At 45.9% G+C, this 26949-nt stretch overlaps 2 protein-coding genes across 2 annotated transcripts; both read left to right on the top strand.

Annotated features, from left to right (window-relative positions):
* The first annotated feature begins 10266 nt into the window (after nt 1-10266).
* On the top strand, nt 10267-16288 carry nelfb (negative elongation factor complex member B). The gene is made up of 13 exons (XM_053870989.1): nt 10267-10560; nt 11380-11540; nt 12717-12816; nt 12967-13197; nt 13315-13500; nt 13585-13697; nt 13776-13878; nt 14421-14516; nt 14572-14714; nt 14805-14911; nt 15189-15330; nt 15393-15501; nt 15959-16288. The coding sequence occupies exons 1-13, from the start codon at nt 10447-10449 to the stop codon at nt 16115-16117; spliced, it is 1764 nt and encodes a 587-aa protein (XP_053726964.1). The 5' UTR covers nt 10267-10446; the 3' UTR covers nt 16118-16288.
* A 1176-nt stretch (nt 16289-17464) lies between these two features.
* Nucleotides 17465-26900, top strand: arrdc1a (arrestin domain containing 1a). Its single transcript, XM_053869732.1, has 8 exons — nt 17465-17651; nt 20681-20791; nt 21596-21646; nt 23513-23667; nt 23738-23920; nt 24680-24856; nt 25209-25713; nt 25796-26900. The coding sequence occupies exons 1-8, from the start codon at nt 17534-17536 to the stop codon at nt 25831-25833; spliced, it is 1338 nt and encodes a 445-aa protein (XP_053725707.1). The 5' UTR covers nt 17465-17533; the 3' UTR covers nt 25834-26900.
* Nucleotides 26901-26949: the final 49 nt, after the last annotated feature.

Here is a 26949-nt window from a genome sequence, read left to right as displayed (position 1 = left end):
AGATTAAGCAATTTTAAAGCCAAATATAAATAAATATATACATATATAAAAGGCCAAACAGAGTAGAATATAAAATAAAATCAAGGCCTTGAATCTAATGCATGTTTAGTTTGGTCTTTTATTGATCCACTGATCAAACCATGAAAACAGCAGCCAGCTGGATTGGACCTGAATCACGCTCGGGATCTGCAGGAGGTTTCTAGTCTCTTCTGTTGATGTGTGCGGAGTTAGAAAGCCAAAAACCTTTTCTGGACTTGAATGTCCCATCCGTTAAATAAATATCAACATTGTGTGTTTCCATGAGAGAAAAGATCCTGAAGCAGGTCTTGCGTTGGTCCGTACTGCAGGCTGGAGTGGCTGCAGTAGCAACACACTTCACCACATAACCAAACCTCAGACCATAACGACCTCTGACCTGTATTCCTGCTGCGACCACACGGGTCCTGGAGCTCCAGTCAAATAGCTGTCGCTAGAAGTGTGGTCATCCTGGTCTGTAGAAGCTTCTGAACAAGAGTCGGGGCAGCAGCACGGACAGAAGGATCAGAGGCTGCTGGACCAAGTGTCAAGGAAGGAACTGGGGTCACAAGGCTTCAGTTACAGATGTGTCTGTAGAGTACAGACAGCACATTTTCTGCACTTAACCCTGGTCTGTCGTCGTCCACAAGCATCTTTATTCAGCCTCTGGTCTTCACCACTGCTTCATATGTTCAGAGATTTTAGTGGCTTTGACTGGTGCAAATGTTTTGCTGGTTACTGTTGTTTTGGTATTTTGCAACTGAGTTGTGTAAAAAGAATTGAAGGGGAATCTGAGGAGGTAAAGCTATTGCAGGTGGTAATCACGCCTCTTTTCAGCAGGATGGTGTGCAGCCGTTGCTGCGCAGTTCTTCATCCATCCATTGATGCAAGCACAGTGGCAGAGCACAGCCGCCTGCGTGCGTAATGAAAGAACGCTCTCGCAGCGAGGACTGATGACTTCACTCTTAATGATGACTGTGGAGTTTCATTTCTGTTTCACCAAGCACTTTTGTTGTCCTTGAATTGACTTGACTTGTCATAAATTACTGATATTGTTCATGTTTCTCATGATTCAAGCACCGGCTCCTTTTCTTTCCCAGAAGATCTGCGTCTAAATATTGTTTTAAATTCGACACTTTACATCAGTGAATCACGCACAACCCCACACTGCGCCAAATTCTAGGTTATGCTAAGCTGGGGTTAGAGAGAGGGAGGCTCTGTGGGGGCTTCCTCCGGGTTTGACTGGAAGATGATCAAATCTAATTACAGCAAGGAAATTCATATTTGGATTTTCAATCACATAATACTCATATTTTGTTGAAAAAAATGCATTCAAAGGAGTAATAATGATAATAATACTATTGATTTTTAACGGTTAGCCAGTTTTGCGGACGTGCTTTTTGACTTGTTGCACTACTGAGCCAGTATATCTCAGCCATGCTCATTTCTCACCACCATCTTTGTTAAAAAAGAAGTATATCAAAAACAAAGAAGAGATTAAACCAGGAAAGTTGTACTTGTAGCCATGTTCATGGGCTGCTTCACAACGGAACGCAAACCTGTGTCTCATCGATAAATAGACATTTAAAAAGGAAACAACAAAATAATAATAATGCAAAATGATACATCAAACAAATGTGAAAAGTACAGCAGCAGTATGATACCAGAGGCAGCTGTTAAATCGTTTAAAATGTATTTCATATTTAAGAAATGAACGAAGGAACTGAGAAGCAGTCCAGCGCTACTGGGCAACTTCCACACGGGATGGCGGCTCTCCCTCTGGGCTGCTGTAGCTCCTGACCAGTGAAAGGAGAACTGGTGGTCTCCAAACAGCTCTGACCACATCGTAAAAATGGCTGCAATAAAGAGCAACTGGTCACTCTTTTCTGACCCTGCAAAAATAGAGGCAAGAGTTCAGAAGGTGGGTGGTCCCCGATATGAAATGTACACGGACGAAGACAGGACAAAACGGAAGGATTCGATCCTGCGTCTTGGCTTGTCTTTGCAACAGCCGAGCTCACGCTCCGGTCCCGAGCTGCACTCTGGGAATATTCCTCTCAAATAACAGTCATTAGTGATTCTTGCTACTTTTGATGTGGATGAGCACCGTTGGACGCACACATGATGCAGTCGGTGCTGGCAAGGCGGCGGCGGCGTGTGCTTATTAAAACTGCTGCTGACTGTCAGGTATCGCCCTGCCATTTGCAAGCTGACCATTTGAGCTTGCCAAATTTGACACAGCTGACGCAGGCAATAAATTTGAACTAGTTTCCCCACCCCCTGGATCCAAAGTGAATCCCTCTGAACACACGCCACAGGAACCCCAGGACGGCAACGGTGGGACCCATCAAATGGTTTGCAAAACTCCAGAACAACGGCGAGAGGAACATGTCACCAGACCAGGCCGCCAGTAGCCATGCCACAGACGGGACGGTGCAAATCCCTGGGAGTCCCCCGGCAGGTGAAAACCCAGACACTGATCTGTGATTCAAGCCTGCTGGTCAGAGATGGCTTCATCCAAGGGGCCAAGGAGCCGGGAGGCGTCACGGCCCAGAGCTCCGGGCTCAGACCGGGTATTTTTGAGGAGCAAAATGTCAGTGAGCGATGAACATGCTGGAGGCAGATCTCCAGCAGCAAGGTCAAGCTACAGCCAGATGACTCTCTGAGGACAGACACTTACAAATGCTGCTGACACACACATGCCACTTTGAAGTGGCCGACACACCAGCTCAGCTCATCACTCGCACTTGGAACACAATGTTTAACTGGCAAGACCGACACAATGTATCAACCCGCAGGTGTGTCAACAAAACAAGTCCCATGTATAAAGCATACTGCTTATAGTGCTTGACTCTTGTCAGCAGTCAAAATAGTAAAATTCAAGTCCAGTTCCGACTTTTTTTTTCAACAAAAATCTAAATTCATTTGTTTATTGTTGGACAGGGGTTTTCTTTTTACACCTGGGATTAGAGGTAAGCCTTCAAATTACGAATAAATAAATACATACTACTGAATATCAATGAATTCAGACACATCACTGCACTCTTATTAAGTCAGATTAAACCTGAGGTGTGTTTTTAGGACCTTTTCTGCTGGAGTCTGGGAAAAGAATCTAAAATAAAATAGAATAAAACAAAATAAAATATGTACGAAAGAAAGATAAGCAGAAGATATGGAAGACAAGGGACAGCAAGACTTTTTGCTGTGACTCATAAATAATCCGGAGCATTGAAACAGCAGCAGTGGAAGATGATTGGACCGACTTGTTTGAGCTCCCATTGTGCTTTTGGTTCACGATCATAGTTGAGAAACCACTTTCAATCTCCTTTTGTTTTTCAGTTTCCCAGTTTCCCTGGTTTTCCTGCTTGTGAGTGTGAACTTATCATTCTTAAATGCTCTGGACATTAAGTGTTAGTCAGCAAAATTCCAAGGAAATGGAGTGACAAATACAGTCATTTGAAAGTCATTCTCTGATCCACCCAGTCAGCTCCGAGGGTCCCTCAACATGCCTACCTGTCTGGTGCCCAGGAACTGAGCAGGGTGGCTGACAGAGATGGGGGCACTCAAGTCAAGGGACTTGTCTGACTTAAGACGCCAGATCTGGGACATGTGACTTACAAAGCAAACAGGGATAAATGACTCGACTATGACTTGCTATTCATGACGTGAGACTTGACTTGGACATGCAATGACTAGGCAGCGTTTTGCTTGCCTCGTTTTCTAGAGAATTGTTAAAAACATTCTGCATTTTTTTCGAATGTACAGGTGTGAACCAACCTGGCAACCTGACTCTATGATCATGTGACGCGCGCATCAAGCGGGCGCGTCCAGCGTTGCAGTCACAGGAGAACCACATGATGGAAAGTTCCATCGTTCCAGACATCATGGCATTTGGCTTGAAAGACTTTCAGACACACAACAAAGGCACGAATGGCTGTTCTAGCACATCGGACACTTTAAGCAGATGTACCAGGGTCTTGGCTGCATATCAGCCCGGCAGCAGGGTTAAAGCCGGGCCAGCGTTGCCAGTCCATCCCTCAACAACTCACACCCTCCAACGACAGCAGTGATTTACTTTAGGTGACTTGGACTGACCCGTGCCTCTAATGGTCACCCCGGCGAGCCGTCCCACACGGACACACAGACACTTGTACCACCGTCTTTGTGGGGACCTGTCCTGGCCATCGCCCTTTCCCCAGCTTCTCCCCCATCCAAAACACATGGGTCACCTGAATCTCATCACTTTCAACAAAGGTGGTCAGTTCAGCCAAGACCAAAATGCCTGATAAATGTTTTGAAATATCAAAGTTTGAATTGAAAATGTCCAGAGCAAGACAAAGAAAGCCAGCACTGCAGATCTGCGATGAAAGTGTGAAAATAAACATTTCAACTATGCGACCCCTGAACTCCAGCATCGGTTCCAGGACCATTTATTAGAGATTAGTTATGGAGTAAAAAGCATGTGACCCCTGTTCTCTGAGGACTCATCAGTATGTTATATTACACTGGTTTTGGATTTCAAGGACTCATCAGAGGTCATTTTCAAGATTTATGACATCATCAGTTGACTGGCTGATATCACCATGGCTCGACAAGCTTTCCGTCTCCAGGGAGTTCCTGCGAGGGGGTGCCCAGTGGGACGGACTTCACCTGACACAACTGAAGCCTCGGTTTGTCCAGTTGTGTCAACAAACCAGACAGAACCATTTCAGTCAAGAACCACTGAAACTTTAGAGATTCACTCGCTAAATTCTTGACCTTGAAGACGTCCGGTTTTCCTCCAGCGATTGCAACCGAATAAGGAGAGCAGTGAAGAAAAATGATAGCACGCTCTATGGGGTGACTTCTGTAGAGTCACAGTTCCTGGGGAGCTGTGGAACCTGGGTGTAGTGCAGGGATGAGTTTTCCGTCAGCCATCAGTGTTTCTTCAGACACACGTATCTCCATCTCTTGCCTTCTAGTGTGTAGGTCACCACCAAGAACAAGGAAGTAAATAACCTGAAACCAACTCTGACCATTGCTCGTCCATGGGCAGACCATTAATGCTTCTTTGAATGACGTCGGAGTTGGGTGGAATTGTCGGGTGCTGTTGTCTCCACGGCGCGTGGGGACCTTCTCCAGAGCGGTGGTCAGTCTGGTGGGGGCTCCTGGCTGAGGGCTTTTTTCTGAGTCACTGCTGCTGTTTCTGAGGGGTTTCACAAAGTCATCAGTCACATGTTCCATAGACATCATGACATAAACAAACAAGGCCTGCTGGCCCTTGAATAAACAGGAGGGTCAGCCGCCGCCTTTGACCGGGGGGATCAGGTGAAAGGCAACAATTAAATGCCATATTTTCTCATCAGTTTGGTGGGATGTCTCCTCTTTTTTGATTGTCTTTATATATCTTGTTTTTTTTTTAATCTATTTGCGGCTTGGAAACAGGAGCCGAGTATTAATTTTGTTCTGAAAGCGCAGGGTCAGGCCAAATAAAGTTGCTTGACCTTGTTGAGCAAATCGGCGAAGACTTTTATCAAACTTTCACACACAGATATTTATACACTGGGGTCAGTTATTAAATTCTGTTTATGCACTCAACAGCTGGCAAAATTGCTGTTGCTGGCTGTGGTTCCATGGACTGAGGCAACAGCTCAGTTAAGCTGCCGAGTCTGATCGAGTCATGTTCTCCCGCTTCACATGCAGTGCAGAGATGATCGAGCCAGGAGTAACGCACCTCCGTGAGGAGGGGTGGCGCCGTGAGCTCTTCAGTCCTTCTGCTTCCTCTGAGTGAAGAGCAATGGCAGCTGACAGAAGCAAGGAGCCGCTTCAGACTGTTCCAATGAGCTGTGTAGACAAAGGTGGTGCTGACTGATGAATCAGAGTCAGCGAGCGATGGTTCAACGCCGTCACCGTCATGGAGCTGTCACTATCCTCAACATGATGAAAGATGACATTTTTCTCTAGCACTTGTGTAAAGTACTGAAGAAATGCATGCGTGAAGTTCCTGGAGAGCGATGTGAAGAGACTTTCAGGGGTGGAAAAGCAGCCAGCGGCAGCCTCGGCAGCTCACCTCCGTGGCGTCGTTGTTCCAGGGCTCTTTATCTGAGGCGCTGTAATCACAGCATTTGAACTTGTTTGCTTTGGTAGTTTTCAAACTGTGACCAGGGCCAAAGACTAACACCATTAGCACCTGGAGCTCCGAAGCGGTGAAGCTTCCAGCAGGCACGTTAGCTGGCTATCATGCAGGAATAATGACTTTATTAACGCCGTTAGTGTGGTTTTCTCTCAGGGGGTGGTGTGGCCAGCAAACAGGCTCAAGCTTACGACCAACGGAAGCTCTGCTCAGTATCAGACGAGCACAGACCAAAGAGGAATTGAGTAGTTCTCCTTTAGCTTGGTAAAAGCAGGGATGTAGATATTTTTTAATAAAACTGAGTTCACTTGCGATTAATGGTAAATGAATCCCACATTTTGTATCTGTTCTAAATGTAGCAGAAAGGAAGGTGATATCCACACCAGAGTGGCCAATGATGTTCCCAATGTTGTGCTGTTAGCCTGTGGCTCAGCCTCTTCAGAGCCTCGGAGGTGAATCTGAAGGATGTTCTTGACAGTGTCTGTTCTGTTGGGTTGCTGGAGTAAACAAATGTTTTCAAGAAGATTATTGCCTCTGGTGTGGATCTGTTGATGGTACAACAGATACAAGATGTGTCCCCCATCCCTCACCCCAGCAGATCTGAAAGAGCAGGGCACGGCACTTTTCAGGAGAACCATCCGTCCTGCAGTTTGAGGGTCCAGGGTCCGGAGAGTACGCAGGGCGGAGGGAAGGCTGGGATTCAACACACAAGACATGACTTTATTTTGCATTCATTTTTGAGCAAATGGTGTCAAACTTTCACTCCCTCATTCAGCAAGCCTGACAGGAAACGCCTGTGCAACGTTCTTCCTCATTGAAGAAAGGGACAATAATGTTTGATTTTTCCTGGAGTCAGAGAGGGAGCCTGATTCCTGACTTCAGGGAATTCAGCGGCTCCATGGTGAGCACTGACAGAGACGCGGCTGGGGCCTGTTGAACACTGATTTATTCTTTACAACAGGTGGACGGATACAAGTGACCACTGGGTCTCGGGACTTCTGTATCCTTCACATGTCCCTTTTACTGAGAGGGAAACTCGGGACAGTTTGCCTGACCTCACACTCAATAAAGTGGTTCACTGCATGTTCCACGGGAGAACCCGCTGTAATCCAACTCAGCAGTTTAATCCAGCTGGTCAGTGAGATGGTCATATTGGATCATTGTACCTAAGTGTTCAAAGCTCTTTCGATGTCGAACTACTGTACAGGAGTGTGAGACCGGAGTTAAATGAAAAGTACACTGTAGCTCTCCTTTAAAACTGGAGCGCTGGGCCCCCAGATTCTCTTCTCAACTTTGTTTTTGTGTCAGCTGAGGCTTCCCGGTGGAAGCACTTTGAATGACCTGAGGTGACCTCAGACCTGCACTTGTGTGGTTTTTCAGATTCTGGGGTGCCTTTACGCATGTCCTTTCATGAGGTACGTGTCTGCTCATAAGGTGTAAAGGGGGCCTCAGTGGTGACATGACGCAGCAGAGCTGGGGCACTCAAAGGTTGTTCACACCTAGTTAAGTTTTACAACTGCTACATTTGTCAGTGACAGGCCTCTATTGCCCTGTGACTGGGCCGCAGCCTCGAGGTGACCCGCTCTCTCGCTCGGTCAGCCGAGGTGAGGAGGGAAATCCAAGGCTTTCTCACAGGAATGGGAATGTGGTGCAGATGGCACCGTGATGGCCGTCTTCATTCCTCCCACTAACAGCACGAGACGAGTGTTGATGCTTCTGAAAGCACTTTATTCCTGATGTCACCGATACTGTCCTGGTCTTTTTGAAGTCTATTTGCCATTGATCCAATCCAATCTGCATTCATTTGATCATTCCATCCACCTCTGCAGCCAATTATCCCATGGAAATAATTCCTTTTCTCAATGACCAATTCAGTTACTCATAAGTCACAGGTTTTTTGGTCACTGATGGAACATATATCACCATATGTAAACTACGTATACCTGTATGTATCAGCAGAATATTAGCCTGTAATTAACAATGACAAAGCACTTAATAGCGTCTTATTAAGCCCAACTACATCTGACTAAACATCGTCATTATTACTAATTATTGGGCTTAAATAAGCCAGTAATTAGTTTATTAATAAGTAGGATGTGTTCCCCAATCTAAAGTGCTTTAATGAAGGGCACTTCATCCACGAACTTACTCATGCATCGATTCCAAAATCCAGTCCCTGATTTGTATGGCTGTATTTATTCATTCAGTGGTTGAAGAAGAAGAAGACAAAACATACTTTATTCACAAATGTTTCTCACGTAAAGGACGAGAGCAGTATTCATTTATGAGGCTAGTGAGCCGAGATAATGGTTTCATCAGACGGTGAGGACAGTATTTCAGGTGACCCAGGAGAAACAGAACTACAGCCTCAGTCTGGATTAGAGGTTCTCCAGTGAGTGTCCATCCTTCATTTCCAATCTGGTACTTAAATATGAAGGATGTCCTCAGGGGGGCTGCAGAATGGACATTTGTTTAAAACCCAGGGGATGAAAATGGGCTTAAAAACAAGCCGTTGCTGGTGATCGCTCCATGTAAAACCCTGCACCGGATGTCACCGGTCTCCTTCCTTAAAGGTGGCTTCGATCGTGGCTGCTGAGTCCGCACTGGAGGCAGTCGGGTGACCGACCAGAAGAAGAGGAAGAAGAAGAAGAAGAAACCGCTGAAAGCGACGGGAATCAGCTTTCAGCCATCAGCACTAGCATTAGTTCCCATCTAGACGTGAAGGAAAACACAAGCAAAGCCACTACTAACACCTCAAGCTTAGTGTAAAGGGCCTATGGTTCACTGGCAAGCAAGATTTCATACCATCGTTGAATATTGAAATGGATGAGTCAAGAGTTGTTTTTGCCTCGTCCTTTTCCCTCCCCAAATTCAACAGGTTTAAAGCTACCTAATTCATTTCCTTCCTTCCTAAACCTGACGTGTTGTAATGGTCCATTTCCAGCAACTTCCAGGAGGGCATTTGCAAGGCAAATATGTTGAGCAAGCTGTAAGATTCCACCGTTCTCCACTGAGTGAGTCTTCACTCTCACACGTGAATGTTGATTGTGAGCAGACCTCTGAACATTCTGATGAATGGGTGGTTTCACTTGACAGACTCACATTGACATTCAGATGTGCGGCTGTTCACACCTACTAATGTGTTGTCTTGTATATTGAACAGCCTGTCAACGGGGGAGATAGTTGGTCATGCAGAGCATGTTAATGAATCGAGTCAGCGAGTGGCACCTTCAGCCACAGTATTACACAGAGCACGACCTTTGTGCATACACAGAGCTGTCAACTGACGGTGGAGTTCTTCATGATAGGGAGTTTTCAGCGCAAAACCATTGGTGTGAATCAAATGGGTGGCTTGCATGTGCTTCAGTCAAAAGTGTTTGTGAAGATTTCAAAAGGACAAACCAGCGCTACTGGGAAACTAATTTGGATTTTTGGGGCCAACTGTGTTTGTATTGTCGGCCAAAACGGTTGGGCAAATATTTGATCATGATAGAGAGCTATATTCCTTTGATCCACACATCAATAAATATCGAGCCCCCAATTTACAGAGTTCATCACTGTCTACATCCTCCGCCATCCAACTGTTGAATGTGTATTTCTGATCCTGTAACTATAATAGTCGCTAAATATAGGGACTGAGTGCCCTCTAGTGGGGACGTTTTAGAAACGGGTTTTAACGCTTAGTGTTTGCTCCGTGCTTCCGAAGACAGGCACCGTTAAAGAACGCGACGAGTGTTGTACTGGTTATTCGAGTTTAAACGAATCCCGCTTTTCTTCGTTTGCACTTACACTGGCCTACACCAACCATACTGGCCCGTGTGACATCAATATACATGCATATGAGTGGAACCTGCTTCCATTGGAGGGACGCAGAGCAGAGAAGGGTTACAGGTCGTCTACTTCAGTCCGTCAGCGACATATACTCGTGCGAAAATGAAAGGAAAAACTACAAGTTGACTGCAGACGCACGGAGAACTCGTCAGTTGGTGCGTAAATTATACGTCAGTTCCGCCATGAAACTCCTCACCAAGGCGGTGGTCTCATACATAACATGAAAAACGTTCAATTAAAATCTAGCATATATGTGAGAATCGTGTCGTTAAATATTTTCCTCGCCTTTTCGAAAAGCTTTTGTGAATCGCTTAAGCCGCACAGCGGAACCATTGTATTATCGTGTTTTCCGTACGGACAATTGACGCAGCGTGAACGGCGGAAGTTTCTCTGCGTTCGCGAAAACCCCATTTTTTTGAGTTTCTTTTCCATCGGTTTCATGCAGTTCCATGTTTCATATCTGTTCGTCGCTGTTTTGCTAAAGTAAAATGGACAAGAAGATGTTTGCCGGGCTCCCGGAGCTCGGGATATCAAATGGAGAGGACCTGAAAGAAACTTTAACCAACTGCTCGGAACCCCTGAAAGCCATCGACCAGTTTCAGGTAAATCCGTCTGGTAGTTGTGAAGAATCCAAGTCAAGCGTCGCACCTTCACCTTCTGAACCCCTTGGTGTGCATAAGCAGTACAGTAAATGTGATTGTTTATTGCACTAGTGTTGAAACACCTGTACATTTCCGTCTGTGCAATATCACGCTTCTGTATTAAACTGCACAATTTCAGATCGATGTGGAACAGTGCTACCCAACAAATCCCGGTCAAAGATGGTTTGATCTCATTCAGTCTACCGTAACATGCGCAAAGAGCGCCCGGTGGAGAACCGGACCTACTGTATTCACCGGTGGCGGTTGGTGCATCTGGTTCCAGTACTCGATTGACCTATTACCTGCCCTGTAACACTGCGATCAAGAGAGAGAGAGAGAGAGAGAGAGAGAGAGAGCAATGCAATGCAACAACGCGATGTCAGAAGCCCGGGAATGGCAGGGAGAAGCAGTCCACTTCTGGAGGATGAGCTTCAAAATAATGTCTCAAAATCACTTTTCTATCAATATGAAAGTAAATTACTCAGTTTGACCCATAACACAGATAAAAACGGTGTAATAAACGTTTTGACGGTTTTTGTCACCCACGAACAAGAACAAATGAATTCTAAGGTTGTATTGTTGGTCAGTGCCTGCTGCTACTGACAGGGTCACTCCAGTGCGCTCTGCTCCAGTGCGCTCTGCTGCAGTGACACTCCCTCCTGAATGACATGTGTCATGTCAATAGATGACATGCTGTGTATTTTTCTCCACCAAACATGTGCAGCTCGCGTGTTGCTTGTTTTGTACACTCTAAACTTCTCAACAACTCCATGGCTGCAGATGGAAAACGGCATCCTGCTGCCGACGCTCCAGTCTGCTCTACCATTCCTGGACCTCCACGGAACTCCACGACTGGAGTTCCACCAGTCAGTGTTCGATGAGCTGCGGGACAAGTTGATGGAGCGTGTGGCCACCATTGCAGAGGGCAAGGACAATGAACGGTGAGTCCTGGCTTACCGAGGTGTTGCTGGTTATTGGTATTGGGTAAAGAACTATTTTCTGTGTGGAAGTGAATGACCGTGTAGTGTTTTGCACTGTAGGTTTTTAATACTCATCATCTGGCATTTAAAGCTGTTGTATTTGGGCTTTTGTACTGCAATTCACAACCTTTCATTTATCTTTTCTCAGTTTGTCAGTAAATTGTCTCTATTTATTTTAGGTGAATAGAATATTTTGCTTCCATTCTGTTAAAAAAAAGACTGCTGTGTCTACAGATACTGATTTTCATTAGAAAAGATTCAAACATTGAAGTCGTTCTATAGAAGCCACTAGCTAGGGGAAAAAAATACCTGAAAACGGAAAGCCAGGTTTTCCAAACATCTGCGTTTGTCCAGGCAATAGCTGTCAGTGCTCCCCGAACTATGACTCAAAATAAGAGGTGTTGAAATATTAGTATTATTATTAGTAGTAGTTGCAGTAGTAGCAGTAGTAGTAGTAGTAGTAGTAATAATAACAATAATAATGATAACAATAGTATCATTATTGTTATTATTATTATTATTAGTAGTAGTACTAGTAGGGTGAGGTGGAGTAGCTCAGAAAGAGTAAGACGCTATCACCCAATGATTTGTAGATGAGGTATCATGAAACAGTGTTGCCGGGTTAATGAAATGTCATCATTTTCAGAGGCCACTAAATGGAGCTGTTGGTTTAGAAATGATGTGAGGTTTCATTGAATTAGTTGCTAAAAGTCCAATCATTTTAAAACAGACAGCGCCATCTGGTGGCCTCGGAAAATCAGGACACTGTTTCATGAAACCGTGAAACATTCATGAAACATTCAATACTGCCACTTCAGCTCTTGTAGAGTTGTGTTCAGTATGTTCTTCAGCTTCCTCTCATAATAAACACGAAAAATAGTCAATGAAGTGTTTGAAATGTGTTTCAACAGCGTGGTTACAGTTTGTTATGGGTTTAATTGAAAGAATGAACAAAAGTACTTGTATTTGGGTAGATAAGTAATACTTTAAATTCACAGACTCTCATTAATGAAAACGGTGTTCGTTCTTCAAAGTAAATTATTCAATTAAACAGTCCATTAGAACTGTAAACATGCAGCGATTTTTAGAAGTGGTCTGATGTGAGTCACTTCACAGAAATGTACCTCATTCTTCCAGGTACGGGAAGCTGGAGGAGCTGCTGGAAAAGAGCTTTCCTCTGGTCCGAATGCCCTCCATTCAGCCTGTGGTGATGCAGGTGCTGAAATATTTGCCCAAGGTAAGGGTTCGGAGCCATGACATCAGCGTTCCCAGCTAGAAACAGGAAGTAAAAGGGGGAATATCTTGTGAGCAGGAGACACAGAATAAGAATCATTTGATGTTTAATCGAATCCCATCCATCTCAGGCCTTGGAGTTTATGTCGTGCAGGTCCCAGAAAAGAAGCTGAAGTTTGTGATGGCGGATAAGGAGCTGTATAAGGTCTGTGCGGTGGAGGTGAAGAGGCAGATCTGGCAGGACAACCAAGCGCTGTTCGGGGATGAAGTCTCCCCGCTGTTGAAGCAGTACATTGTGGAGAAGGAGGCGGCTCTCTTCAGCAGCGACCTCTCCATCCTACACAACTTCTTCAGTCCTTCTCCGAAAGCACGCAGACAGAACGAGGTCAGAGACGAAAGTATTTGGAACGTTCACAATGCGGAGCTAAATGAAAGTGTGTGGGGAAATGCCTCGCGGCTTTTTTCATTCCTCGGTGGCGTTTGCTGCGTGTGGGCTGTGCAGGTGGTTCTGAAGTTGACCCAGATGATTGGGAAAAACGTGAAGCTTTACGACATGGTGCTGCAGTTTCTGCGGACGCTCTTCCTGCGAACACGGAACGTCCACTACTGCACCCTTCGCGCCGAGCTGCTGATGTCTCTCCATGACCTGGACATCGGGGAGATCTGCTCCGTGGACCCCTGCCACAAAGTGAGGACCCCCCGCCCCCAGTCTGTGCATCGGTTTGTCTTCAGCTGTGTCCGTCAACGTCACCTTCTCTTCTGTTGTTGCCAGTTCACTTGGTGTTTAGACGCCTGCATCCGTGAGAAGTTTGTGGATGGGAAGCGGGCCAGAGAGCTGCAGGGCTTCTTGGACGGAGTGAAGAAAGGACAGGAGCAGGTCCTGGGGTGAGGACTCAGCAGGGGCCACTGTGGTGTGCGTGTGTGGAAGGTCCTGCTGAGTGACTGCTGTTCTGTGCCACTCAGAGATCTGTCCATGATCCTGTGTGACCCCTTCGCCTGCAACACTCTGGTCTTGAGCATCATGAGGAACCTGCAGGAGCTTCTGAGCCAGGACTCCCTGCCCAGGGTGAGAAACCGGGGGCTCGGACTGTCACACTCAATGCATGCACAAACATCGATTCACACGTGCACACGCACCCACACACTTGTTTGTATTCCTATCCTTGTGAGGACCTCCCCTGGCCTTCACCCTTTCCCCAGCCTCTCCATCTTAAGCCTAAACATTCAGAACACATGGCTCACCTGAACCAGGGACTCTGAACCAAACTGAAACCCTGTTTGGATCCAAGTTATTTTCAAGTTTTAATCCTGGACTTGAGGGTGGACCTCGTGGGGTCCGGCAAAACCATCCCCACTAAGCAAAATGTCCACACACACACACACACAAATATGCCGTCAGGCAGGTCCGCATCATATATTTTAGTCTAATATTCTCTCTTTTTTTTTTTTATTCAAAGTTGTTGGGTTTTTTTTAACCCCAATTTAAAAAAAATCTCTTCAGCGGTCAAAGAGGTTTTGTGGCTCTGACTGGGTTCTAGCTCTGTGGGGAGTCAGCTGGAACGGCGTCTTTACTGTCTGTACTCATGCCGTATTTGTGTTCATGAACAGGAAAGTCCAGACTTGATGCTTCTCTTGAGGATGCTGACTCTCGGCCAAGGAGCCTGGGACATGATTGACAGCCAGGTGTTCAAGGAGCCCCGTTTGGTAGGTCGCAAGTCACCTGACTTGTCGCACGCTCTCTGACGAGCCTGCTCTTCAGGACCTGGACGTGGTCACCCGCTTCCTGCCTTCTATGATGTCTGTGGTGGTGGACGACCACACCTTCAACGTGGAGCAGAAGCTTCCCAGTGAGGAGAAGAGCTCTTCGTCCTACCCGAGCACGCTGCCCGAGGCCTTCACCAGGTAAGGGTCGCGCAGCCAACCTTTCAGGGGACCTCTCTGATGTCACCTCTCCAGGGCTCAGTCTGACTGTCTCATCGCCTTCCTCTGTAGGTACCTGCAAGAAAACAAAGTGGCCTGTGACATGGGCCTCTACTACGTCCTTCACATTGCCAAGCTGAGAAACAAGAACGCCCTGCAGAGATTACTGCCATCACTGGGTGAGAATCACCTGGCCAAACCCTCATTCTCCGTTGAGTTTGGCTTCATATCTAGATATCTCCATATCTAACCTGAGCCTCAAAACATGGACTTTGGTGTGACTGTCCTGTGGTCTGTAGCAGCGTAATGCTGCCGATGACCACGTGGTGTCAGCGCGACAACAGTAGCGGGTTCTGTAAAATTAATTAATTAATTAGCATTTTCCTTCCTGTTTTTGTGAAGTCTCCTTCACAAAAACCATATAAGTTGTCTTAGATGTTTTTCCCTGTCTCACAGTGGAGACCTACAACGACATGGCCTTCACCGATGTCTTCCTGCACCTGCTGACCGGACACCTTACCCTCCTCTCAGACGAGTTTGGAACTGAAGAGTTCTGCTCCGTGGTCTTCGACAGCTTCCTCCTCACCTCGTATTCCAGGTGAGAAACTCGCAGCTCCAGGTCTTCTGCAGCAGCGTCTCATCCAACGTTTCTGTTCCCAGCAAAGAGAACGTGCACAGACACTGCCTGCGACTGTTGCTCTACCTCCATCACAAGGTCCTGCCTTCCTACATGGAGACGCTGATGAAAACGCTTGAACCTCCAAAACAGGTGAGAGTCATTCCTGAAACCTGTTCAGCAACCTCTTAAATGCAAACAGTTATTTTTGGGTTAACTCCTTTTTATTGGAAGTTGTCATGACCCGAAACACCGTCATGCAAACTGTGTTCATGTGGTCCAGCAGCATCCTGCCAGGGAGCCCATGCAGCCACCTTTGTTTGGTGCAAGATGGTGGCAGTCAGTGAATTTGCCAAACCTTAATCCCTTCAGGAATTAGACGTCAGCAGACAGTGCCCCATCAATTCTGCACGACCCCTCGTATTGACCATGAATTATCAATAACGCTGTAGCAACGTGTGAAGAATAAACAGCTGGCAGCTTGCTGTGTTTTCAGTCACTATTGTAATTTGCAAGCTAACCACTAGGTGGCAGTCGATGAAACACGCTGAAGAGATGACGCTGATGTGCTGGGTGCCTCAACTGACACCTGTGTCCTTGCTGACCACAGAGCAGCGACCCGCTGAAGGAGCTGTACACCCAGCTGACGGAGAAGATGGCGGTCCAAAAGAAGACTCCTCCTCCGCCAGAAGAGGCGCCGGCTCTGGACTTGGGCCTGCATCCCGTCACCGTGCCCACCACCCCCTCCACTCCCAGCACCCCCCTCTAAGATGGCCGCCTCTGCAGGACGCGCACGGATGTTCTCTGTTTAAAGTGGTTGTTTGCCATCTTTGTGTCCAGCTCTTATTTTATAAGGTGATTTCCACCTGCACGTTTGATGTACAGTTTTTTCGCAGGCCACTTGTTTTTGTTTACAGATTTGACCTGTAAATAAATAATCCATGAGAAAAACACTTCATGGTGGTTAGAAAATCACTTCCTCCGTCCTCTGAACAGTCCAAAATGAGGTCAGGTGACTTGGCAGTCGTTGCATCACTGTGAGACTGGAGTGATTCATGCCAACCGACCAGCATGTCCGGTTTAGATTAGATGAGTTTGATCCATAATTGACTCCTGAGTCTCTTGGTTCTGAAATAGTATAAGATGAGGTTCAAGAAAACAAAGTGAAATTCTTCCTGGCTCTGTGACTAGGAACGGAGCATAGGGTACCTGACATGAAGAAAGTACTGTTGTCGGTTCGCTCTCTACAGGCAGTAGATTCCTGTTTGGTCTGGGCCAAAGGACTGGTCAAAAGCTTTGGCTAGGATTATTATTCTCCGTACTAAAACACCATCTGAGACGTCACAACTCCTCCCACGCATGCAAGGAGAGTTTAGTTGTCAACTTTTCTCCACCATGGTGGAGCACACCTCCACCTGTAGCCAATCTGGGTTGTTAGAAAAAAACAAATACAAAACTTAGTTTGAATATTGTCATTGCATCCACTTCACATTCCTCTTTTCTCGATTAAAATGTTTTTACTGCAAATGCATAGATACAGTATATCTAACATTGAATGTAAAAACCAGAAACAATTATTATTACAATTTCTACATTATTTTTTTAGTATAGATATAGTAAGATATGTAGACATGTATTGAATTGTGTGTATTATGTATTAAATAACAAATTAAGTAAGTCTGGTACTACATATATACATACATGCATACATATATATATATATATATATATATATATATATATATATATATAAACAACTAATATTAGCTGTTTAACCTCTGTTTTCTATCAAATCGTGTACCATGTTATGTTGTTATGTTGTTATGTTAGAAGAGAGTGTAACTTTCAGTAACTTTAATGTATGCAAGATAACTCACAAATTCAGCTTGAAACACTTCTGGAGAATGTAGCTGTGTGGACATGGAATTTCGCTGTTAAAATAATCAGATTGATTCAACGTTGAGTTTTTTTCTCCTTGGGATCGTAATATAGTGATACGTCATGTGTTCCAAATGAATTAGAAGGTTGGATTGCAGGGTGACACAATTTTCCCAAACGTCAACTTGAGTTTTCCGGGCGAAACCAACAGAGTGACGTCACGCACGGGCGGGACTTGTTAACGAGCTCGTGTTTTTCCGTGCGAGCTCAGGTGTTCGTCCGCGTCTCCCCCGTGTCCGGGTCCACAATGGGGAAGATTCAAAAGTTTACCATCGCGTTTGACCAGAGCAAGGACGTGTACACGCCTGGAGAGTCGATATCGGGGACGGTGAGCATCGCCGCGGCCCAGGCGCTGGTGTGTAAAGGTGAGAGGCTGCGGCCGCCATCTTTTCTTCACCTGCCGGAGCAGCGCGGCGGGAGGAAACAAGGAAGGAGCCGCAAAAACATGCCCGGGCTGTCACGGAGTGGGATTCAAAAGTTTATTAGTCAACTTTGTTTATATGTTTATTGTAAAAAAAACCAACAACTTCTAAACGAAACATTTGATGAGTAAACTTTTTTTCTTACTAGGTGTCACTAAATGTTGCACATACTTCGACGTCGTGTTAAGTTTGGGAAGAGTTATAGTGAACATTTATTTGTCAACTGTAAACACATCTGATGGTGTCCTCATTGAAAAGAAACGGTATGAAATGTGTCTGCATCTTCTGGTTAGCTCGGAAACCCCCACGACACCCCTCAATGTCGGGTGTCACTCATGTTGAAAGGAACTTGGGGGTCCCCATTTGAATGACACTCGTCCCTTTGGAAAGGTTGTATTCGTGTCCCAGAAGTCCCCGCTCAGTGAAGCAGGTTCGTGTTGTCGATGGGCTTGGTCCTCAGGTAGATATGACTCAGCCACTTTAGGGGAAGGATGTGAGAGCAGGACACTTCCCGAGGTCCCGGTGAGGTCCATGACAACCAAGGCGTTGTTCACGCCTTAGACACAGACACTTAAACATAGCTGATGGGAACTGTGGAATGAACTCACCTTAAGGTTGGGGTCAATTCATCTGTCTTTCTGTGTTATTTTGGGAGCAGTGCTTGTTTAAAAGTCTCATGGTAGGAGTGGTTTACTGAGTGGCAAAATGAAATGATGAATGATGAAAGTAGTTGCTGTCATCAGACCTTTTGTTTTGGCATTGCAGGCGTGATGTTGTGATCACACATTATTGCTATTCTGCTGAACTGCACTACAGTGGTGCCTCGGTTTTCAAACAAATCGGAATTCAAACAAAAATTTCTAGATTTTTTCGCTTCGGATTTCGAACAAAAATCCAGAACTCAAACGCCCCCTGAAAAAAGCCGGAAAAACCATAACATGCGTGGACCGATCAGCTGACCCGCTTTGTTATTGTGTATAACGCAGCCTCTGTATGCAGACGTGTCCCGTTAGCTACATTTACTGACTGTTTTTTCTTCATACTGAGGCGTAAAACCTTTCCTGTCTCCGCACTGGACCGTGGTCGAGGGTCACAGGGGAGGCGCTGGAGCGCTCACTCCAGGGTTTGATGTCCTGTTGTGGGCTGGAGCTGGGACAGGGATGAGGCGAGTCTGGGACAGAGCGTGACTTGGTTTATGACTTTGTCACAGCCAAACTGCACAGAAGCGCACATTCAGAGCTGGACACGCACCGGGCACCTCTTCACTTCTGGAGAGACGTCACTCACTCGGCAACCCCTCCCACATGCAGCGGCCACACACATAGAGGAACAGCCACCTGCAGCAGACACTCTGCATTCACTCCTACAAAAGACTATTTTAAGGCTTGGAACACATTATTTCTTTTTCCATTCATTGTAATGGGAAAAATCGATTCAGATTTCGAACAACTCGCTTCTCGAACGGCCGTCTGGAATGGATTGTGGTCGAGAATCAAGGTTCCACTGTATTGAGTTGGTCTGCGTACTGACAGCTGTTTTGCAATACGATACGCATCCTGATACAGGAGTGGTGATACGATACATTGTAATATGTTGTGATACTGTAGCCTCAGCAATAGGTTGCAGTATTGGTTGACAAGGTCATTTTAAGGGGTAAAATCAGACAATGCAGTGCAGTATTATTCACATGAAAACAAGTTTATTGTTATGAGCTCAGACCAGACTTTCACGTAAAATTCACAGTCAAACAGAACAATTGACAGCTTTCTTAATCAACTAAATTACTCCAGTGTGAAAGAAAGGAAACAAGATGAGGTTGGTATAATAATAATACTTGGAAATGCAGCTGCACACCCAAGTAACTCTGTATTAAGTATTGATAGAGCTTACTTTAAAATATCCAGACAATATCGCACAGTCAAGTATTGCGATATTTCAGCACATCATTATTTTCTTATTGTCTTTACTACTCAAGTATTGAGTAGTAAAGACAATGGGGTGCACCGATTGCAATTCTCTGTCGGACCCCCCAATCTTTGAAAAGCATGACCTCTCCATTGTGATCGACTTATTTCAAGTCTGCTTGATTCAGAATTTGGTCCTGACACAAGTGCTTTCGCCTGCTCTGGGTGACTGTTGATGTGCTGATTTGGTGGTCAGTTCAAGGCTGAGCAGAAGTGGACTGGCTTTCAGTCCTTGAAGGTGGAGGTAGAGAAGACCAGTTTCATATCCAAGAATCAGCCATTCTGCAAAATGAAGGGAATCGACTGTCCCCTTGATCTGTGCACCCCAAAAAAGAAATGCTCGTGACCCACCAGGGCAAAGTCATTCTGCCCAAGATAGATTTTATTTTATTTGAGCTCAAAATAAAGAGTCAAATCATTTGAAATGTCTCTCGTCGTAGTGAATAATTGTTGTCGACCAAAACAAGGTCATCAGCTTCCATGATGTAACTTTCATGACGTGACTCCCTGGATCAAAGTTGAAGAAGGTTTACTCTAGAACACTTTACCAAATCCAAAAGTTGACTGAGGACCGTGACACGAGGACATCTTGTGTACACAGCAAATACAATAAAGAGGTCAGCGACTTGTATTCGGCATGTGAGGATGTCAGACAATGTGTGACTTTTCTCTCAGCTGCTCCGATAAACAAAGCAAGAGTGACATGGTCTGGCACATTGCTGATTAGAGTCACAACTTGGCGAAGCACTCCTGTGAAAGTGCATGCTGGTGAATGGATCGAGGGCGGTTTCCCACGCTCAGAGTCTGAGTTCTCTCCCTGCCGCTAAAACATTGTTGCCGCCCTAAGCAAACGCTAATGTCAGTGACGATCCCGGGTCAAACTGAACTGCATGACGACTGGCAGTGGCACCAGGCTGGACTTCAGGTGGAAAGTCTGTTCTTTACTCCTGCCAGTCAGTTATGGCACCAAATTCCATGTATGTGACTATTCTTTATCGTCTCTTGCAGCTATTAAGGTGAACTGCAATGGCTTCTGTGGGATCACCAGTAAGGTCAATGACACAGATTGGACAGTGGAGGAGCAGTACTTCAATAGCACGGTCTCCCTGGCAGACAAAGGTTTGTTCTTCAGCTGTGCTCGTAGCTTTCATGTTATGCTGTCTTTGGTGATCAGATCATTAGATATAAATAACAGTATGTGTGTATTAGTCGCACTTTAAAAGCGGCACTTTGATTTTCATGCAATTCTGAAGCAGTTCGCTGCAATGTTTTTGATTATTTTGCAGTGTTAATGCTGACATTCTCACGGCTTACATAAGTATAGGATGAAATCAGAGTGTGTGTTCTCTACTTCATGTGGGAGGCGACAACCTCTATCTGAGAGCGCTGCTTGAGAGGTGGCCACCCTGCAGCGGTGTAGCGCCATACTCCAATACACTACATTACATGTGACCTATAATATGCTCCATATTTGCTCCAGTTTAGTATGTTGAAATTCAAACATAGTCTTTAAGTGAAGGAGCGTTGAAGATCATCATTTACTGTCTATATTTAAGTTAGTATGCGCTGTTAAAGTATGCTTTATCTTTAATAGTCCATGTTCTGTAAGTTCTCTTCATTTTCCATTTTTAACAGTATACAATGACTGTACTTAAGAGTTTACTTCAAGTATCTTTCTAAAGTATGGGGTGGGCTGAGTGCCGTCTTTCCTCTGGGAGAAGGGCTGAATATTTAAGGTTCCTCAGTTCCCGTGTTCATTGTCATTGATCTATGATTGTTGTTCAGTTATTATTATTTGTTTAGATTTGTAGTGCCATTTTTGTGGTTTTTCACAACATTTGGAGGGTGAACTACGAGAGGGTATTTTGTGCTGTCAGTTCTGTCCTTCTCACCCCAGCTGTTTCCTCTGTGTGCCCCGAGCAGGAACCCTGAAGGAAGGAGAGCACACCTTTCCGTTCAAGTTCCTCATTCCAGGTAGGAGAGAAAATCCACCGGCTGGGCACTTGTCCAACTCTTTCTTGTTTCCCTGAGACTGTGTTGCGCAGGCATGTCCAGGCATGTCTGAGGCGGGAGCCATTGTCTGCTGCTGCATTTCCGCCATGATTAAGATGTTTTGGGTCAGCCTCCTTTTGTGCAGCCTCCTGGTCGCTGCCTTTATATACACTTACTTACTTACTTACTTACTTCTGTGTTAGGGTGTAGCAATGTCGGTTTTTGAGGAGATGGTAGTGAAAGTTGGGAGCAGTGCATCTCAGGGCTGCCGCCCCACTGGTGGGATGTTTCGACGAGGATGCCCAACTGCTTTAGATCTCCAGGTGTTGCTTGGATTAATCTGACACATCTCCACATACATTTGATAAGTAAAAGCCCCTCATGAGTGCAGAAGTGTGCGGCAGGTTTTTCTCCTCTCGCCTTCTTCTCAACAACATTACATAACTGACCACTTGTTCCACCCCAGAAACTGTGTCCCTCCATTTTTTGATGCTTAAACATGAAGGTTTTGTGACATCGTCGTGCGCTTGCCTTCTTGTTTACTCTTGTTATTGCAGACCTTTGCTGTGTGACCTGTAAACAGGTGCACATGTACGCAGCATGTGCTGTATGTGCTTGTCTGTCATGTGCTAGACTTCATTTCTTGCTGCTCTTGGTGCAGCCTAGTGTTACAGCATGTTCACAACCACATGGTGCCTTGCACCTTGGAGACGTAGTTTTGAAAGTGCATGGGTGTGTCGGGTTTCATGACAATATCATTGTCTGAACTGTGAGTAGTGTGATGTCATCAACAAGATGAATCATCCAGGATGGATTCATTCACTAAGTTCATCTTTTTGGCTATAAATGTGTCGTAACAATTCCTTGTGCTGTTGACAAGTCAAGGCTGGCTCCACGTGTTTGATCTTTTGGTGAATAAAGTCAGGTGTGGTGTTCTCACCACTATCTTCAGCATTTCTCGGTGAAGGTTCAGGTTCCAGCTCTGTAATGTTTCGGGGCTAACAGTGGCGAGTGATCTGTCGTGAAGGCTTTGTTTTGGCTTCCTCGTCTCCTTATTTTGCGCTACACACAGAAACTGGAAACCCACCCAACCGGTCGGTTCTGTCCCGCTGGTAAATGCCTTCAGTGAATTGTCTTGAGTGGAAATCTGACTTGGACTCACTCCCCTCGTCCTTGTAGTAGTTGGTGTATTGATCCCCTCCTTCCTGGGTGTCCGACATATTTGTGCCTTGTTATTCTCTGAGCCTGTTATGTTTCTAAATTTCCCGTTGGGATTTCACCACGAGGTGTCGCTCAAGTAGCCATGGCCTGGTGGCGCTCTGCCACTTGGCTCCCCCTGGTGGTTAGTTTGGGACGCAAGACTTCCACATCCCCTCTGACTGTGAATGTGTGTTTGCTTGTCCAAGTGTGTGTTTGTGTCAGTCTAGATTTGTTTATCCTACCTTGTGAGGATCAGTTGTTGACAAGACACTATCCTTGTGAGGACCGTGTGACTTTGTGGGGACATGTGGGTGAACCCCACGAGGTGAAGCCTCAAATTGAGGATCAAGACTTCAAAATAACTACTTCATTGTAATAAAGTTTGGTTCAGAGTCCTGGTTCAGGTGAGCCAGGGTTAGGTTTATTGTGGGAGGCTGGGGAAAGGGTGATGGCTATGAGAAACCTCACAATGTCCCCACAAGGACAGATATACTGAATGTGTGGCAGGTTCCATTCCCACGGTGCCTATTGAGATTTTCTCATGTCTGTGTAAATAAAGTTTGGGTTCCGTTCATACCAATGTGTGAAAGTGGTAATGATGAGCACAGTTTTAAGCTCAAGGCAACGTCATATGGCCCCATTTTCCAGCTGCTGCTCCGACGTCTTTTGAGGGCAAATACGGAAGGATCGTGTACCGAGTGAGAGCTTTCATTGACACGCCGAGATTCGCCAAAGACTACAGCACGGAGAAACCGTTCTACCTGCTGCGCCTCCTCAACCTGAATGAAGTCCCAGACATATGGGTGAGCCATGAACAGTCCCGAGGAGGGAACGGTGAGCTTCAGACTCCAAGCCTTCCTTGATCTCCTGCAGGAAGCCTCCTCTTCTGCGGTGAAACAGCAGTTCACCTACATGCTCATGAAAACGGGCACTGTGGTCCTGAAGGCCGAGACGGACATGAAGGGTTACACTCCGGGTCAGAACATCCAGGTGACCGCCCACGTCCACAACCAGTCGGGGAAGAGCACCGGGAACATCTCAGCCAGCCTGGTGCAGGTGAGCACAGCCTGTGTTTGATGCTTCTGTATAAGAAGGGTTTCCTTGGACAAGCAGAACCATCATGGTCACTCTGCTGGGTCTGAGGGTTCAGGTAGGTCAGACCAGGCAGGTAAAGCAGCTCACCTGAACACAGGTTTGACTGGCTCTCTTGACAAACCGTGTGGAGCAACGCTTCTCTTGGACAATACCTCTGGAGCTCGTTGACGACAGTTGTGACACGTCTTCCAAAAATTCGGCATCTTATTCCCAGATTATTATTACCAGTTCAAGTTTTGCATCATGGGGTCACGTCCTCTCTTTGATGCAGCTATTGAACTAATTGAACTCAACCTTTATTCAGAACTTAACTGAAATGTTTTTGGACTGAATCTCTGGAGTTTAACTCATTAGTAAAAAAAAAAAACGAAAAAAGGAAACGTCAGTAAATTGTTTGGCTTTGAACTGTGAACATTCTTTTGTGCTTAATTTTTCTGTTTTCTCTTACAAAAGTAAAGAAAGAAATACAATTAGAACTGACTGCTTCATATTTTATGTTGAGCTAAAACATTTGTGTGTGTGTGCACGTGTGTGTGTCAGGTGGGCGGTCCCTAACACGAGACATGATGTCACCTGTTTTTAGCGGTCAGTGAGTCCTGACCGATTTCTGACTATATTGTGACCGTATGCAGGCTGGGCTCTGCAAGCCTCTCTGTTCAGGGTCTTCCTCTCTTGCACTGATAAACAGTGGCTCATGCACAAGTTCCCTTCGTCTCTCAGAGAGTGACCTACGAGACCAAGAAGCCGACCCATGATTTGAGGACGATCGCGGAGGTGCAGGGCGGCGCAGTGAAAGGCGGCAAAGAGGTGGAGTGGAAGGACCAGATCATCGTGCCCTCTCTGCCTCAGTCCTCCCAGGCCGGCTGTGACCTCATCAAGATTGAATATTTCGTTCAGGTAGCCCTTGTTCCTCCTTATTGCTCTCAGGATCCCTCCATGCTGAAACGTCCACCAGTTGGAAGCAGTTATCAGTTTGATATACTTCCCCACTTCCCTCCCAGGCTTGTATGAAGGGTCACAGCTGATTGTTGACTAAAACTTTGAAGAAACATGAATGAATATCAAGTGGCTTTGTCTACCAGCCACCCGCAGCAGTTTTGGAGGAGCATGTGGGGAACTGTGGCATTCTATCTCAGCGTGACACCCAGGTTTATATGTAAATGTGACATGTGGGTGCCCGTCACATTTGCTCTGCACAGCATTTCGTTTGGATCTGTCTCGTTCACTGGGTGAATGTTGTGTTGTCCAGGTCAGCCTGAAGTCCCCAGATGTCCTGTTGACGTTACCGATCTGCATTGGCAACGTCTCTCTGGACAAAAAGCGAAAGCCATCAAAGCCTGAGGCTCCTGCTTCGTCCTCCGCTTCCGCAGAGGCGCCAGCCCCCGACGCCTCCGCCACCACGCCGACTCTTCCTCCCCGTCCTGCCCCGAAACCTGCTCCCCGCCCCACTCCTCGATCCAGGACTTCTAGTCACATTTCCCCCAGTGCGCCCCCTGTGGATTACCTCCCGGCCGCCGAGGGCCAGACTCCGGCAGCAGAGGAGTGCCCCAACAAGCGGCAGTCACAGCTGGTGTCGCCAAACGCTTTCAGCTACGCCCCCGGCCTTTTCTTCCCGCACGGCGAGCAGCCCAACGGGCCCAGTGCGAGTAGGAGATCAGCCGGAGCCAACGGGTCCTCGGGTGCTACTTCGCTCTACCCGGCGCTCGGCTCAACGCCGCAGCCTCCCAACTACGAAACCTCACCCTTCCCTCAAGGTCAGTGGGGTCTGTGTGTGCATGTGGTAAAATATTCAAAGAAGCTCATGTGTGAAGACTGACGTCCACGTGCTCTTTTCAGAGGCTCCTCCTTCTTATGATGAAAGCTGCAACACATAAGCTGGATCAAGAAGCAGGACGTCCGGCCAACTGAGGGACTTGGACTCTATCTGCCGTCTGGTGAAGACAGATCATGTAGATTTTTTTTATTGATACTAAGAACTTACATTTGAGGCTGGATCAAGATTGGTTTTCCATCAGCTTCACTCTGTCTCTCAGCAATCAGGTGGTCAACACTGTACTGTTTTTTTCAGCACTTTTAATGGAGAGGATGCGAGTTGTTTGCAGCAGGTTTTACGTTCCAGTGGAGTCTTGCTTCCAGTTTTTATAAAGCTGCGTCTTCAAAAATCATTCTTTTCGATCACATGCAGGCTCTAATCACTGTGGGAGATATTTGGGTCATACCAGGGAGAGTCACGCTTCAGCTCCGGCTTCATTTTCCCCCCAAGCCACTGGTATGTTGTCCTTTCGGAGAGGTGGATCACTTTTTTTATCTACATCAGAACTTTATCCAGAATTTTATTTGTAATGAGTTTTATTGACCGATCATTGTTTTAATAGAAACGTGATTTAATCTAAGTGTGATTTTGCAAACCATATTTTTTGTGTATTATGTTGCTGTTGCAAATGTTCTGTTTAAGCTAATACATTTTAAGAAATAAAACCCGTGTGTAGATGGAGTTCTTTCTCAAAGATGGAGATCGTGCTGCATTGATGACAGCAACCTGCGGAACTAGAAACAACAATTGAGAGTCAGAAACGAGGCAAGTTCGATTCACTGTACATCTGGAAGTAACTCAGTTAAAACTGGATACAACAGTTAACGGAGTGCAGTTGGGCGTCAGATGAGGGCCACCGAGTCCAGGAAATAATGCCAATACAGCCCGGTAAATCTAGTCCACTGCGCTGTATTGACAGCTATGACCGTACATTGTGTGATGTCATCGACAAGCGACTGTCTGGAGGTATTCTGCTGGCTATTTTTTATTTTCTCATATTTATTCACAGCCACTCATGTATACCACAGATATATAAGCACGTGAAGTGTAAACAAAATTGGTGGAAAATACTAGAATTTACAGGTCTGTTTTTCAGTGAATGCACCTATTCTATATTTATGTATAGTTTCGTGTCTTTCAGGGTGAAACACGCTGAACTAATAAAGGGTTTTAAAAA

Source organism: Synchiropus splendidus, chromosome 7 (assembly GCF_027744825.2).
Source record: "Synchiropus splendidus isolate RoL2022-P1 chromosome 7, RoL_Sspl_1.0, whole genome shotgun sequence".
Classification (NCBI taxonomy): Eukaryota; Metazoa; Chordata; class Actinopteri; order Syngnathiformes; family Callionymidae; genus Synchiropus; species Synchiropus splendidus.
This window is presented reverse-complemented; position numbering and strand designations above follow the sequence as displayed.